This window comes from Balaenoptera musculus, chromosome 18 (genome assembly GCF_009873245.2).
Source record: "Balaenoptera musculus isolate JJ_BM4_2016_0621 chromosome 18, mBalMus1.pri.v3, whole genome shotgun sequence".
Classification (NCBI taxonomy): Eukaryota; Metazoa; Chordata; class Mammalia; order Artiodactyla; family Balaenopteridae; genus Balaenoptera; species Balaenoptera musculus.
In genome coordinates, this window is record NC_045802.1 from 16,338,256 (window position 1) to 16,354,333 (window position 16,078).

At 47.1% G+C, this 16,078-nt stretch overlaps 2 protein-coding genes across 7 annotated transcripts in view; one reads left to right on the forward strand and one right to left on the reverse strand.

The window, feature by feature from the left end:
- DHRS12 (dehydrogenase/reductase 12) overlaps positions 1-16,078 on the forward strand; it is a 65,102-nt gene that overhangs the window by 37,663 nt on the left and 11,361 nt on the right. Inside the window, exon 9 of one of the 4 annotated variants that reach the window (XM_036831832.1) lies at positions 9,378-10,218. The exons of the other annotated variants lie outside the window; for them this stretch is intronic. Within the exon in view, the coding sequence (XP_036687727.1) occupies positions 9,378-9,457 (80 nt within the window). The 3' untranslated portion in view covers positions 9,458-10,218. Of the gene's footprint in view, positions 1-9,377; positions 10,219-16,078 lie in introns of those variants that run through there. 4 annotated transcript variants of the gene reach the window in all.
- Positions 788-16,078, reverse strand: part of WDFY2 (WD repeat and FYVE domain containing 2) — a 172,856-nt gene continuing 157,565 nt past the window's right edge. For 2 of the 3 annotated variants that reach the window (XM_036831820.1, XM_036831822.1), the window contains exons 9-12: positions 11,832-11,933; positions 10,850-10,980; positions 8,379-8,487; positions 792-7,329 (exon numbers count right to left, since the gene is read on the reverse strand). In XM_036831820.1, the coding sequence (XP_036687715.1) occupies positions 7,300-7,329; positions 8,379-8,487; positions 10,850-10,980; positions 11,832-11,933 (372 nt within the window). In that variant the 3' untranslated portion in view covers positions 792-7,299. Of the gene's footprint in view, positions 7,330-8,378; positions 8,488-10,849; positions 10,981-11,831; positions 11,934-16,078 lie in introns of all 3 variants that reach the window. The other variant, XR_005017260.1, reaches the window with a different exon arrangement.

Here is a 16,078-nt window from a genome sequence, read left to right on the forward strand (position 1 = left end):
TGTATAACTGATTCACTTTGTTATAAAGCAGAAACTTACACACCATTGTAAAGCAATTATACTAATAAAGATGTTAAAAAAAAAAAGAAGTGGCTTCAATTACGCACCTGGCAATCCGGTGCTACCGTTTGGTAAAACTTCTAAGCTATTTGCATTTTACGTCTTAGTGACGCTGGGGAAAGTTGTAACAAAATCAGTGAACAGATTTAGGATAGCTCCGTACACGTTCTGGACGTTCAGGGCGAAATAAACGTAATGCATCACCCACAGCGGAGGAGAACCCAGGTGGGCACCGCTCAGCCAGTCCCACAGTGCGGGGCCTTCAGAGGTGCCTGAGGTGCTCAGGTCCAGGCTGTCAGCCGAGGAGCCCCTAGGAAGGGGCTTTCTGGTGGGTCCGCCTGGAAGATCAGTGAGCAGCGGCCGGCCAGGCACGAATCCCTCCTTTCCTGAAGGAGGACACTGGGGGCTGCCGCGGTGCTGGGTGTGGGCGGGGCCGGGCTGGATGGAGGAGGGGCAAGCCGGCCGGCCCTTTGACAGCGTGCAAGTCATCGACTTCTTCCCACGTCTTATCTGTAAAATGGACCTCATGAGTTTTTACGAAGGCTTTTCCTGAGTCCTCTCTCCTTCATTTGGAAAGTTTATCAGCCACAGGTAAAGCAGCCTTGTGTGAAAGATAAAGAAAATAAAAAGGGCTGCTCAGCCAGCCATGGTGAACGCCAACGCAGGGCTGCTGGGGTGCGTGTGTGTCACATGGCACAGCTCGACAACAATGACAGGACCACAGGTGCAGGAAGGTTTCCACAGAGATTTATTTTAAACCGTGGCGGTAGCTTGCATTGCGTCTTTGACATTGGTCATGGCTACACATTCATTTCGGTTAGCGGGAAGCACAGTGGGAAAGTGAGCAGAGTTCAGAAACGTTCACGACATTCAGCAGCATTTGAATGGAGAACTGGATACAGACATTTAACATCGTGGGAAATCCTTGCTCATTCCCACCTAATCACATTCAGGAAGTCAATGTCAAGACTGCTTGGTCTGGTTGGGGGAATCTAGTGGCAGAGGGCGTGGCAATGCCAGCAGGGTTTGGCTAGAACCACATTTGAGAAATCTCTTCCAGCTTTGGGCTTATTACATTTTCAGCCTGACCCCTTGGAGAATCTCATTTCCAAAAGAAAGAAAAAGACATCCATAAAGCAACACGCCCACTGCAGCCAGGTTCCGACGTGGCTGTAGACTGGTGGGCGTGCAGGGTGGGAGCGTCCGTGTCCCCGGTTGTGGAGACAGTGGCAGGCAGGCACGAATGTGGGGCTAGCACCTTCCCGGTTGTACAGTTAGTAACAGTTTTTGGACTTTTCATATAAAGATTTTCTTCTGCAAAATGACAGTACATTTGAAAAAAAAGCAGATGGCGTAAAACACAAGTATGTAAGTATACAGTGGTTACCAGCGACACAAGTATTTTGGTCCATACGTCATATGCTACTAACATAAGGCAGCCATCCATTTCAATGAAAGAAAAAGTGTGTATAAGTGAAATACTTTTTTCAAACCATTTCTCCTTCCCTCTCATGCTTCCCAGAGAACGAAGGGGGATAAAAAGGAGAAAGGATCCTAAATATCAAAGTCGCATTCTAAATCTAAACTTTAAGCCAACCTGCAATTCCCTTTCTCTCCCAAGAAAGTCAGATACACTTTTGTACACTCACGAAGGTGAACATTTTGAGGTATTTGTTTTTAATGAGATGGTACCATGATTGATTGACTTGCACCTTCTCCATCTTTTTCAAACCTCCTGGGCTCTAGACGGGAAAATACAGGAAGCAGTTTACTTGATGTGACACAAGACAAAGGCAGTGGGATATGTTCCCATTTACCTGAGTGAAGTCAGCCACGTGTAGGCGGGTCACTGGTAATGGTTAGGTCAGTCCAGTAATAAACAACAGTCATGGAATCATAGGATCACGGATTGGAAGGGATCTTAAGAACAATCATCGAATTCAACTTCTACTCAAGGCTTTTAATCTCCTTTCCACATCTATTCCACTATAAATAGACAAGGGGCTACGTACTGTCTGTTCAAAAATTCCCTGGCAAAAGAAACACAAAAGAGGAATCCCATTCCAGTGCTGGACAGATCTAATTTTACACCCTGCTTTCTTGTGTTTGGCCTAAATAGGCTTCTTGGTGGAAAGGATAATGTTTAAAGGCAAAATTACAAACTAAAAACATGGAAGTTCCTGAATTAAGTTACGGACATAGGATACTTGGGCACTGAAGGATACAGGCAAGTGGATGGAATACAAGTATCAATACTAGGAAGTACCGAGGCCCACGGTGGGACGCCGGGATGCCCCCACTCGGTAGAGCCGGGTCTCCAGGGCGGTGGCTGCCTGAGCCCTTTTACTGTCGCCGAGTTGAGAAAAACATTCCCTTCCGCTCAGCGAGTGCCACTGCGATGAGGATTTATCACATTTACCACATTGTACTGAAATGACCATTACTTGCAAGAACGATTCAAGGCCGGAGGGAAATGAGGGCAGCAGTGGCCTCCTTGCTCACGGGAAGGCCGCGTGGGTGCAGTGCCACCGCTGTCCAGAACAACCTCCTCCACAGGTCAAGGCCTGTCCTTTTTCAAAGGGGAGCTCCTGAGCCTGGGCCCCCAGGTAATAGCGGAATCAGTATGCCGTAAGCTCGTCCCGGCCAAGTCTGTGCAAGCAGTGGTCTCCAGCCCCACCTCACAGCCTCCAGTGAGGGGCTGTACCCCCAACAAAGTTCAAAAATTAGTTACCAGGGGTCATTTTAGGATAATAACTCCAGGTATTTCCAAAGAAAAAGAAACTTTGATACCAGCCTCAGCTGCAAGGAAACTTGACTCTGGGTAGAGGCGCATAGCGAACCGCGTGCTGCCTCTCTCTGTGGCCACGAGCATCTGCGTCTCACGGTGACAAGAGCTCAGGCTCCAGGACTGCAGCTGTGCACTTGATGTTCTCTGGCAGCTCCAAACCGCCTGTGGGCCCCGAGCACCAGGCTGATGCAGGTCCTGGGCCTTTGTTTACGCTGCTCCCACAGCCTGGGCTCACAACAACTCATCCTTTAACTCTCAGCTCAGAAGCCCTTTCCTCTGCAAGGTCCCCTGGCTCCACCCATGCGGGTAGGAGCACCTGCGCAGCTCCTGGGACAGGACCCCACAGCCCTCTGTCACTGGATTTACCACCTGGCACTGAAATGATCCATCTAGGCCACAGAATGGACCTCGTGACCCCGGGCCTGGTTCAAAGCCTGGAGTGTGGTGGACACTCAACAAAGGGTTGGACTGGACGAGAATTGGAGTCTCAAGGGTCATCTAGATCCCTCAGTGCTCAAGATGGACTTAATCTCTGTGTTTCCCAATCATGTCGCTAGATAGGCACTTGCACATCCAGAAAAACATAACTTTGTTTTAAAGGAGAGGAAAAAAGAATGTTTTTGGCAAAATACTTTCCTTCACTTTAAAATATAAATCTTAGTGGACAAGGTCACTTACATACAATTAAACTACTATGAAAAGGCCAAACCAAAGGAATGTCATTTAATGGATATTTATGTCCAGTAACTTTGATAACATAGTTTAGATCTAGTCCCTTGCTTAAAAGGCAAAATTCAGGCGTTAAAAACTGATTACTGTTAAGAAAAAAATAAATTTTGCTTTTGAAAAAATGAATCTTAAAACAGGAAAAGAAAGGCAATGTTCCATAAGAAGGTCAATGAAGAGACTGGCTCAGGGCCAGCCCACACACGGAGGGTGAGGTGCGCTTTCAGTGCCCCTGGATTTCCACTTAAACTCTGCAGCTGGGGTGGTCTGTGGGGAAGAGTGTAGGAAGGAGTTTATGCTGATGGAGACCTGCAGGAACTACCTCGCTGCACATACCCATCCGCTCGGAACCACGGGGCTGGGGCCAAAGGCTGTGCCTACGACGAGAGGAACAGAGCCGGGCTGGGGCCAAAGGCTGTGCCTACGACGAGAGGAACAGAGCCGGCTCCCGAGAGCTCCCTGCCTCGAGGCTGGAAGTCATTGCTCCCCCTCACGCCATTACCAGTTAATGTTCTAAAACAACTGTTCCTCGAAAATTCTTCTTTCAGGCTTCCCTTGTTGATACCTCAGCGATCTCTAACTGCCTGGTGTGACTATAGTGTTTTGTGCTTGGAACATTCTAGATGTCTGAAGATCCCTTCCAGTTTTGTGATTTTATGATTCTTTGAATAATTCAAACAATCCAATAAGAAATACATCATGGTTGATTGACCTCAGATAAAAAGACACATGACTCCAAGTACTTAATCTAAAACCAATTGTGCTACTGTGGAGACAACCCAGGCAGTTAAAGGTTCCAGTAACATCATTTCTTTGGAGAAACTGAGAGCATGTGATTGGTTCTATCCTACCAAATAAAGGACAGCCACGTGCATGGTATGTGCGGGTTTGCCACTTTCCTAGCATAATCCTGTTAGGCATTACTTGCCAGAGCTTCTGTATGTTGAAGTAACAGAGCAAAAAATATATATAAAGTGCAATTCCAGTGGGGTAAAACAAGAACTATGAGAGTTAACCCAGACAGGAGAAAAGCCAAGTGCTGGCACCAGCTTCCACTCCTAATGAATGAAGCCTCTATTCCATAAAAATGCTTGGAAGGCACCCCGACACCAACACATATCTACGAGTTACAAAAATGGTGGAGATAATGTAATACTCAAGAATTCACAGTATTATAAACACACACAGTTGGCGTGCTAAGCGCTTCTCACCAAGTTCAAGCACCTACACAGATGAGGAGAAAGGAAAAGGCAGGGCAATGGATACCTTGACATATCTGTGGTTACTGATCGCAACTCTCGTCACCAACGAGGTGTCCAGTGGTTTCAACCTCTGAGTGGCCCTGTGGGCTGGGGTACAGACAGGCTGGGAGGGAGATGGCTGGACTGAAGTGCAGGGTCACAGACCAGAGGGACCACAGTGTCACATGTGGTCCAAAGGAGACAATCAGCTTTCCCAGTGGGGTCCTGAGCTCATCGAGACCCAACTCAGATCCACGCCAGGTCTGCCACGCGCCGGATCCACCGTCTCCCTAACGCTGGGCTTGCCTCTCTATACACAGGCCGGGCTCCAAAGTTCAGGAAGGGAAAACACAGTGATTCTTTCCTACAACTCATTTCCAACACACAGTCCTTTATTACGTACAACTTAGTTAAGTGGCTCCAGGTTCTAGTAGTAAACTACAAAATAGATATTTGAGTATTTTAAATTCCCTTTTTAAAGCTCTCTCACAGAGCAGTCATGCAGAAGAGACTCAGGTTAGTTATAATGGCTTTGACTGATGGCAAGCAAGGATTGTGTGGAAGCGGCAGTTAAGTGGTAAGTGGTAATTGCTCTGTGTGTGTGTGTGTACACAACCTTAGAGTATGGTCACATAGGCCCATCTGCCCTGATGTCCCAGGTCATGGCTGTCACGTACCATGGCTGCATGGGGCACACCCACTGTCCTGCTTCCCAAAACTGCAGCAGCAGAATCATCTCGAGGAAGCCCGTGCCCCGGAAGCACACTTGGTCAGTGTTGGGGGAGGGATAATCCAAGTATGGCTGGGAGTCCTTCTCCCAGTTAGAAAGAAAATTAATGATCACGAGGGGGAAAAATTACTTTCAGGAAAAGAGGGGAAAAAAATAGGGAGGACTTCAACTACTACCACCCCCAAATTGTCAGATCAAAAGAGAACAAGATCCTGTGGAGGTAGGGCGCAGATAGAGAAGGGCAAGTAATTGGCCTGTTTAACTGCGAGGCTTTGTTTAACCTGATGAACCCCAAGGACCCGGGGATCCCCCAATGCTCCTGACAGGTGAGGGCTCAATGAGGTGGTACTTGTGTAAAGTGCTTAGAAGGGGGCGAGCACATAGCTCATGCCTGCTGCTAATTTCAATTCTATTTTTACAAGTGAAAATAAGATTTTAAAAAAGAACTTCAATATCCCAAGTTGAGTCACTACACACAAGAAGATCTCAATTTATCAAGTTTGACAAGGATTCCCTTAAAATTAGAGTTTAGATTCATTTCCTAAGGCCTCCCCCTGCCCCTCTTTTTTTTTTTTTTTTTACATTCCCAACTGGAACACAGCATGAACTGTAGGATTCAGTACCTTTTATGTCTCAGATCACACAGTTTTAGTATGAAAGTGTGCAAAGTGTTCTGATAAAATACATGAAGATAAAAATCTTTAAATATCTCGTTTTGAAAGGAGAAGAAAATACAGACGGTGAGGAATAAAGCAGGATACAACCTCGCAGCAATGAACATGTTCAAGTTCAGACATCACACAGAACAACACATTTTAAAGACACTATTCTTGAAGGACACAGGGTTTTTTTTTTTTTTGGACACAGGGTTTTGTTGTTTTGTTTTTAATATGAAGAGCGACGGAGAGCTGTGTCAATAAAACTAAAGCCTAAAAGACTCAGAAAGCTCCAGCTGAATTAGAAATGATCCAGGCACTGAGAGTTGAAGGTCTGAGTTACGATAATCTACTTTGTGGCTGGGAGTGGCTTTCTCACAACATTTTTTTTTTTAATGTGGGAAAGACAGAGAAAAACTGAGGCAGAAACACAAGGTCATTTCCACTCCATGAGAACATGTATGACCAGATATCACAAACGGGATCACTCTTCAGGCGATTCAAGAGTCAGCTGGGAAATCCACACGAATGGTTTTCCAGGTCTCTCAATGGAAGGGAATTTCTATGAAAGCAGAAACACTGCAAATAAACTGTGAGTACGTACACTCTGGGGAACAGCAGATGAAGCTGAGGGTGGATACATACAGAAGAAAAAGATGCCGACCACGAGATATGTGTCCAAGTGAAGGAAACACGGAAACTACTTTATAACTACCGAAAATACCCTGAACAGTTAATACACGCCTCATTTCTCCGACACACAAAGCAACAACTAAAACGAAGTGGTGAAAAATATAAAACTTAATACACCCCACACTGAGTTTGCAGTATACTCAAAACAAGGTAGCACAGCCAGACTGTATAAACCACTTGTTAAAAAAATATCCTCTTTTATATCGTATGAACAAGTTGCAAGAGTTCCCTCGCAAGAGCTCACCGACCACTCACCGCCGTGTGTGCGGGTCACATGCAAGCTCAGCTCAGCTCTCCAGCTTCTCTCCCACCACTCACCCATCTGCTTTACAGCTCCAGTCATGATTTAGGTTAGAACAACCGTTTCTTGAGTAAATACTATCTTCCTGGTGCCTGGAAGGGGCATCAGGACACAACCGGGGTCATATCCCACAACTGTAAAAAGAAGAAGACCTCTGATGAACTACCATTCAACTGTGCTGAGCATCTGCAGTCCTTATAACTGAATTCAAGTGTATTTTTTTACTTAACGAGGAACTAAGTACTATGCGAACATCATTTATAAATCTATAAAATAGTATTTGTCCATCAAAAAGTTCAACGTAACCCTCAAAAACAGGACAATGGCACCTGGTAATTTTAATCCGGCTGATGGAGAATACAGGCAGATTAGATTCACTCAAGGGGGAAGGGAAGTAACATATGAGGCAACAAATGGGTACCAAGATGTGCTGTGTCCTTTCTATATCTTATCTCATCTCATCTTCCAAACAGTTCTACGAGATGTCTCATTTTCAAAAATAAAGGAACCAAGGCTCCCAGAATTTACTTTGAACGTGCTCGAAGTCACAGAGGTCTGGTGGCTTCCAGAGGGGGTTATTTTAACCGCCCCATCCTGCTGCTGCCTCCAAGAAGGGACCAGAACGGGCCCAGGAAGGAGGGCTCAGTGAGCGAGGCAAACCTGCACCTCTGGGTGACTCAGAGAATGACACAGGTGTGGCCCCTTCAGTCCTGGGCCTCTGCTGTGTCACCAAATCCATGTGGCCTAGCACAGTCCTCAGGCCCTGGAGGACTGCTCCCGCATTAACAGATCTCACTGGGAAAACATCTTGTTTATTACTTGTTGGCTTATTCAACGCTCAGCTCAAACCCCCTCCTGAAGCCATCTCCAGCAGCACTATCTCCGTCTCCTGAACTTGTCCAGTAATTCTTGTCCATATTACTCTTTTGGCTGCTGAACATGTGACCTATTATTAACTGTCTTTTTAAGAGTATGTCCCCAGTAGACTAGCTGTTCCTTTCAGGCGAGAGCCATGTCTTATTTTGGTGTGTACAGCCAGTGACTGTTCACGGCATGTAGCAGGTTCTCAAAAATGCTCATTGCCAAGGGTAAGCTTTGGAGCAGACCTCATGTGGTCTTGGGGCTCCTGTGTATTTACACAGGGCCAAAGATGGAAAGCTTCTAAGATAAGACAGCATCCTACCTTAATAACCTTGTCAGTTCCCGAAGTCAGTAACCATCCTCTGGTGGCATCAAAATGCACATGCACGATGTTATGTTTACTGTCATGGAAGGTTGCTGTGGGTGCACGTCTGGAGGGAGCAAAGAAAGTTTCCAAGAGTAAAAGGCAGTAGTATATAAAGGAAGAAGATCTAGAGCGACACTGAGCTCTAATTTTTAGCCAAATGGCTAAAGTGACTTCAGTATTAGAAATGCTCCTCAGGGACTTCCCTGGTGGCGCAGTGGTTAAGAATCCGCCTGCCAATGCAGGGGACATGGGTTCGAGCCCTGGTCCGGGAAGATCCCACATGCTGCAGAGCAACAAAGCCCGCGAGCCACAACTACTGAGCCTGTGCGCCACAACTACTGAAGCCTGTGCACCTAGAGCCTGTGCTCACAACAAGAGAAGCCACAGCAATAAGAAGCCTGCTCACCGCAACTAGAGAAAGCCCACATGCAGAACGAAGACTCAATGCAGGCAAAAATAAATTAATTAATTCATAAATTTAAAAAAAAAAAAGAAAAAAGGAGTGCTCCTCAGAGCTACTTTTATTCCCTGGTGACATGTTATGATTTAAAAAAAAAAAAAAAAGGGTAAAAGGATTCTTATACTCTCCAAAATGGTCAAGAGATGATGAAGTTTCTAAACGTCCTTTTGGAGATTTTGTTGCTCTGATTGAGTCTGTGAGGCTCTCTACCTGTGCTGTAAACAAATCTTTAAAATGACCCACAGTGCTTTTGCTAAGTTTGATCTCAGAAGGACTTGCTGGTAAAATAGTCTACCTTTGTCTATTGCATTAAAAAAAAAAAAAGCACACTTGTTAAAATGCCCAAGATTGTCATTCTCATCTAAGGGCTCTTCATTCTTTCTCCTCTTTTCCCTGGTATAACTGCAGACCTGGTTTTTCTGTGGCATTCTAACGCTTTGACAAGTAAAACAATATATAAACAAACACTTGTTATTTGCTTTTTATTTTTTTAGTAAGAAGGCTGGTCAACTGCCTAGGTACTCTAGAGGCAATGCAAATGCTCCCACGGAGAAGAAAGCAGAAAAAACAGTGATGTGGGAAACGGGACGGACGTGGAGGAGGAGACTGCAGTTTTCTAATCATGTTTCAAGTTGCCACTCCTCGGCAATGGGCTCCCTGAAGATGGCTGTTAATTGCTCAATCTGGAGAACAGATCTTCAGTATCCTAAAATTGATCACTTAAAAATATTTAGAATTAAAGAATTAGGTTTAATTTGTAGTCACTCAGACTCTCTGGGTCTGTGTCTTTAACGAAGAATTAAACTAGAATATCCCATCTCTTGCAGCTCTCTAATTTAATGAGAACTCATTAATTTCACCACATATGATGAGCAAAACATAACCAATGAACATAAATGCTTACTTATGCAAGGGCATCTTACTTAATATTTGCTATGACTAAATAAGAGTGAAAAAAACACATACATTAACATTAGGGTTATCTGTAAGAGAATGCTTTGTTTTATTAATTTGCCAAGAATTTCCTTTAAATGCTGACCTCCTCTGATGCATTTTAAATATGTTTCTATTTACATGCAGCTTTTAAGACACCCATCTAGTACGTAAAATGATTTTACTCTACACAGGTGCGGGGGTGGGTGGAGGTGGGAGAATTGGGCAATAAGTTCCCTATGAGATCCTGTTGTAATTCACTAAAAGGGAAACTTGGTGAAGAGCATTCTGTTTACATCTGTTTTACAACAGCTGACATGAAAAAGACGACATGGGAGGAATTCCCTGGCGGTCCAGTGGTTAGGACTCCGAGCTTCCATGACAGGGGGCATGGGTTCAATCCCTGGTGGAGGAACTAAGATCCCGCATGTCGTGCAGTGTGGCCAGAAACAAACAAACAAACAAAAAAGGAACATAGATTAAAAAAAATAAAAAGACAACATGGATCTGTCCCACCCTCCCTGCCACCCCCCAACAAAGCACAGCGGCACAGTAACCTCAGGTCCTGGGTTATTGGGCGAGACCGACCAGCAAGACTCAGCAGCTGGGCAACTGGCGGCACTGGCCTCTTAGAAGTGGCTTAACTCTTCCTGGAAAACAAAAGCTCTGGAGCCTGTGGGCTGATTTGGTCCTATAAAGATACCGGCTTGGGCTAGAAAGTGAACCCAGGGCTCCTGCACTGCTGGGCAATTCTCAAGAAAATGAGCAGACAGTTTGCTCCAAGAACATTTCAAGGCACACACCCCTGGGATCGACGAGAGCACAGAAGGGATTTCTCAGCGTGCACTCTCTCCTCCTGCCCACAAGAGAACATGATCTCTTGGTGGAAAGGAGGTCTCGGCCCACCTGCCACGGTCTGTATTGGAAACCAGCAGGACTAGGGTAAGGTTAGTCATGGCTGCGGTGCTGGGCGAAGCTCTTAGGTCCCGCTCCCTCCTTAACCTCGACAATTCTGCGGACTGCTGGGACTTACTCCTCATCTGTGATGGCCTCGTGGCAGCTGTCACACACCCTCACTTCAAACTCGAAGCCCATCAGAGGGATGGAGGAGCGCTTGGAGCTGCACTTGCCGCAGACGGCCTTCCCGCACTTCCGGCAGTGGTGCTGGAGGGAGAGAAAACATGCTCCCTGCGCCTGCGCACCTCAGCCTGGCCGGGTGGGCTCAGGTGTGACCCACAGCATCCAGGTGAGGATGCTAAACCAGAGTGCCCCAGGAAACTGAAGGAACACGCCAGGTGCTCCTCTTTTTGGACTGTTTATTCAGGATGAGGACTGTTTGGGAAGCACACATGATCGTGCCACGGCCCCGGACCCCCCTTCCCCAGTCTCGGTCCTTTCCAATTATCACCGTATAAACTAGAGGACCCACCCAGCGGTCGGGTTATCTTAAAGCTGGGTGTCCAGAAGTGCCACCTCCAGAGGTTTCGCTGCTGGGTGAAGAAGAACTGGGACGAAACCTGACTCAATCCACTGTCTACACTTTGGCCGTGCTCAAGCTAGGCAACTGGCATTTGATTTCCTTGGGGCAGACCAAACCCAACCGTGGAATCAGATTGAAAATGCTGTATTATAAGTAGATCTAAATAACTAAAACTAAGATGGAAGGAAGGAAAGTGAAATTAAGAAGAAATAAACATCACATATAATTTCATGGTTTGGTATCAATATGAGCTAAGCACGGCCCCTCTAATTTTAAGGTACATTTCACTAGATGCCACTAGAGTTCTAAAATCATATCCCTTAACTACTGGGAGCAAGTCACTACGGAAACCGAATGCAGCAGGAATGAGCTACAGGAGAGAAAGGGAATAAACTAGCGTGTGGTCACAAAGTGACTCCAGGGCAATAATTTACTCCCTCTGCAGCTCTCGCCCAGGGGCGCTACTTCCTCCAAGATCACAAGGTACAGTTATTTCTACACGATTACATTTTGAGGAAGCATCCGTATCACCCACCTGTCTCAGGCCAATTTTCTTGCTGTCCCACATTTGCTTGAAGTTCCAGAAGAAAGGCTGATCGCACTTCTGGCAGGAATCACTGTCCAACCATTCAGGGGTCTTGTCAAATAAAGCACACAACAGGTCACAGTGAGAAGCAGCCAAGACAGTGGAACCAATGTCATTGCCGAAACTTACATAATCAAGATGTGTTTCTAAGAAACAGAAGTGTGATTTCTCAATCATTTTGAAAATATTTCCTAAAATGCCTATGATGCGTCAGGCCCTGGGGATGCAGTGGTGAAGAAAAAGAACCTCTACCATCAAGGAGCTTGTAATTTATCGGGGAAGACTAAACATGAAAACCTTATTAATAACAGTTATTATCTGAATCAGTATAAGGATCAAAGGCCTGAGAAGGAGAAGCACAGAGTGCTGTGAGAGTGGGATGACCTAGGCTGGGGTTCAGGACTTTGTCTCTGACAAATGATAACAAGCTGAGACCTGGGGATGCATGGCAGGAGGCCGGGCACAGCGGGCTGAGAGAGGGGCAGGATGCACATGGGTGTGTGTAAGGGGGGAGCAGGGGAGGGAAAAGGGGGGGTGGGCAGGGTATGAAGGGCTGAGGCTGGAGGGGATGCAGGGGCCACACCACAGACAGCTATGTTGAGGACTTCGGACGTTATCTCGTACTTCCCGATCATATGCAATTGTATTTGCTCTGATTGTGTACAATTACACACACCTGCCTATTACACATGCGCGCAGCTACCCGCGTTAGAGGGGCAGAACCTGACCACAGCGGCGGGTTCTCAGAGAAGCTACTGGTCCTCTGTCTTGGCAGGGCCCGGCAGGGTGTAAGGCTCTGCTCCTTGCCTCATGGGTCATGTGATATCCTGGCTTTGTTCCCTATTCCCCAACCCCATCGCGAGTACTCTAAACTATGTCAAACAGCTTTAAAGGATGTGTTAAGCTTAAAGCTATTCTTTATCAAATCTTTATAGATTCTGCATAGGGTGATGCTACATTTGCTTCTAGAGTTCCATGCTCTACTCTGTAAATTCATCCTCTGGCAGAGAGACTGGTCTCTTTCCATATATCACCTAGCCCAAGGAATTGGGGAAAATACACCCAACCCCAGGGTTTCCCAAAGGTGAATTCCAGGGCACGCCAATTTGACTGACAGGGCGCTTACTGTAAAAGAGGCCTGAGATCAAACAAGTTTGAGAAATATGGTAAACAACGGCCTCCCCTCTACAGGCTTCACAACGGACAGCAGCACAGTAAAGGCTCAGGAGGGACTCTGTTGATGTAATCCTTTTCTGAGGAAGAGCCGTCATAGAACAGACACAGGGACTTAGCCTATTCCCCTACCTTTAAGCAGAAATGAACCTGAAGCGACATATTTTGTCAGAAAAAAAAAAGAGTAAAAAGGGGACATTTTAAGAGGTCTAATTCTTAGTCTATTTATTTTATTAAAACTGAAGAAAAAAAGGAAAAAAAAACTGAAGAAAAGAAGTAAGCCTTTCACTTACTTGGTAATTTTCATGCCCTAATTCGTTTAAAGACAGATTTAATAAAATAATCCAAAGTATTTTAGCTGAAGACAACATTTTACCCCTAAAAGACTTATCTATGTTGTGATTTTTCAGTACACTTATGATGCAGTAAAATCAGGAAGATTTACAAAAAACTTACACACACACACACACACACACCCTGCTACACCTTTTACAAGGAAGCATGCCGGTTTAGGACACATGAAATACATAAGTGGGTGTCTATGAGGAGGGAACTGACAGTAGGGCTCTGAAAAGGGGGGGAAAAAATCAGCATGTGTAGTACGATTCCATTTTTTTGTCCAAAAAAAAATCTGACATGTATCTGCAGAGAAAACTGTAAGGAGGGATGTTTGCCAACATGTGAAGGGCGGTATTTCTGGGTGGTGGTATCATGAATAATTGACATTCTCCTTGTTAACGAGCACTCAGTAACTTTTCTACAAAGAACCTGTATTATATATACTTAAAAACATAATAAAATTGTGAGAAATTGCGTTTCATTAACCGTATAAACACACGTTCAACCTATGGGATGTCTACCTGATCTGTGTCCGGCCACCTGAGGTCTCCCCCCGCCGGCCCACCCCCTCGGCCGCCATCCCCTCCTCTCTGCCCTCTGCGCTCGGCCGCCATCCCCTCCTCTCTGCGCTCTGCGCTCGGCCGCCGTCCCCTCCTCTCTGCCTCTGCGCACGGCCGCCGTCCCCTCCTCTCTGCCCTCTGCGCTCGGCCGCCGTCCCCTCCTCGCTGCCTCTGCGCTCGGCCGCCGTCCCCTCCTCTCTGCCCTCTGCGCTACGGCCGCCGTCCCCTCCTCTCTGCCCTCTGCGCTCGGCCGCCGTCCCCTCCTCTCTGCCCTCTGCGCTCGGCCGCCGTCCCCTCCTCTCTGCCCTCTGCGCTCGGCCGCCGTCCCCTCCTCGCTGCCTCTGCGCACGGCCGCCGTCCCCTCCTCTCTGCCCTCTGCGCTCGGCCGCCGTCCCCTCCTCGCTGCCTCTGCGCTCGGCCGCCGTCCCCTCCTCTCTGCCCTCTGCGCTCGGCCGCCGTCCCCTCCTCTCTGCCCTCTGCGCTCGGCCGCCGTCCCCTCCTCTCTGCCCTCTGCGCTCGGCCGCCGTCCCCTCCTCTCTGCCCTCTGCGCTCGGCCGCCGTCCCCTCCTCTCTGCCCTCTGCGCACGGCCGCCGTCCTCTCCTCTCTGCCCTCTGCGCACGGCCGCCGTCCCCTCCTCTCTGCCCTCTGCGCTCGGCCGCCGTCCCCTCCTCTCTGCCCTCTGCGCTCGGCCGCCGTCCCCTCCTCTCTGCCCTCTGCGCACGGCCGCCGTCCCCTCCTCTCTGCCCTCTGCGCTCTGCGCACGACCACTTTGCCGGCTCTTTGCTCTCGGTGTTTCTTGTTCTCATCAGAGTGCACTCAGGCCCGTCAAACTCCCAGCAGTCTGTCCTGCCACAAACCCTTCGCTGAGGACATCAGCCGATGACGACAATCCTCTGCCCGGATGCTCTAACTCACACCAACTGCGATTGAATGATTTATACCACTGAATAGTTTTCTGAAGTTTTCTCCCCCATGTCTTTTCTTCCAGAAAGGCTACCTGCCCTTCAGGGCAGGGACAGTTTCGTTACACCCCAGGCCTCCTGAGCTGAGCGCCGCATGGCACTTGCCACGCCTAGGAGGCAGCTCCACAGATACACCTCAGGGGATGTATGTTTATAAAATGTGACACGTGCAAAAAGTGGATGGAACCACCACTGCTCATTTAGAGCTTTAAATCGCTCAAGAAGATTTAAGATAGTCAACAAGTACCGAGCGCCCATATATCTTCATGTCAAAAGGCATAACTGAAGCAAGGTGGCTCGAAGGGCTGCCCACCAACCACCTGGTTCCGGCTCTGGAAAACCGCACCGTTATCCTCCTTTGGGCCTCCGTCTATCAAGGAGGGAGGCTGTGTGCACAGAGGGAAAAGAGCGCAGCGGTTCCCCTCCCCATGTCTGGTCAGTCAGGCCTGGGAGGAAGCCAGGACAGACCAGGTGTGACTGTCCGTCACCCAAAGCAGGCCACCATGCAGAATAACGAGTCACATGGGGGGCCTGGCTCGCACGGCTGGCACACACTGTGCCGACATCCCTGCCTTTACGCCCGTGGGGCCAAGTGGTACTTTCTAAAGCAACAGTCCACAGTTCCCTACTTCCTGACTGTAAGGATCATTTTAATGAGTTACTAATAGAACTCCCGTGGATTTATGGTTTGAGCAAATCAAGCTTCAATCTCCTTAAGCATTTAATTACTGGTATTTGAAAGGCATTGCGTTATGGGTAATAGCAACTACTCCCCTGAAATGAGATTGGGGTGAGGGTATGGAAAGAAGTTGGGAAATCACTTTTGTCTAATTTTTAAAGTGTTGCTTTTCTAATTCTTGCATCCTGCAAGGCAATAAATTAGAAGAATACACACTGTCAGAGGGAAAGTTTACCCAGCATAATTCTAGGGACATGAGAAAATGGTTAACTTCAAAGTACCTGTCAAAGGGGATATTCAGTAAGCAAATCAGTTGTTAAGATGCTCAAAGATGAAAAAGAAAATTCACTGAAAAAAGAATGTTACGATAAAACTTAAATATATGCCTAAAAATGACAACGTATATATTTGTAACTGGAGAACTGCTTAGAATATGACTCGCAAACACAAAAAAATTATTTCTAATATTTCTATTAATACCA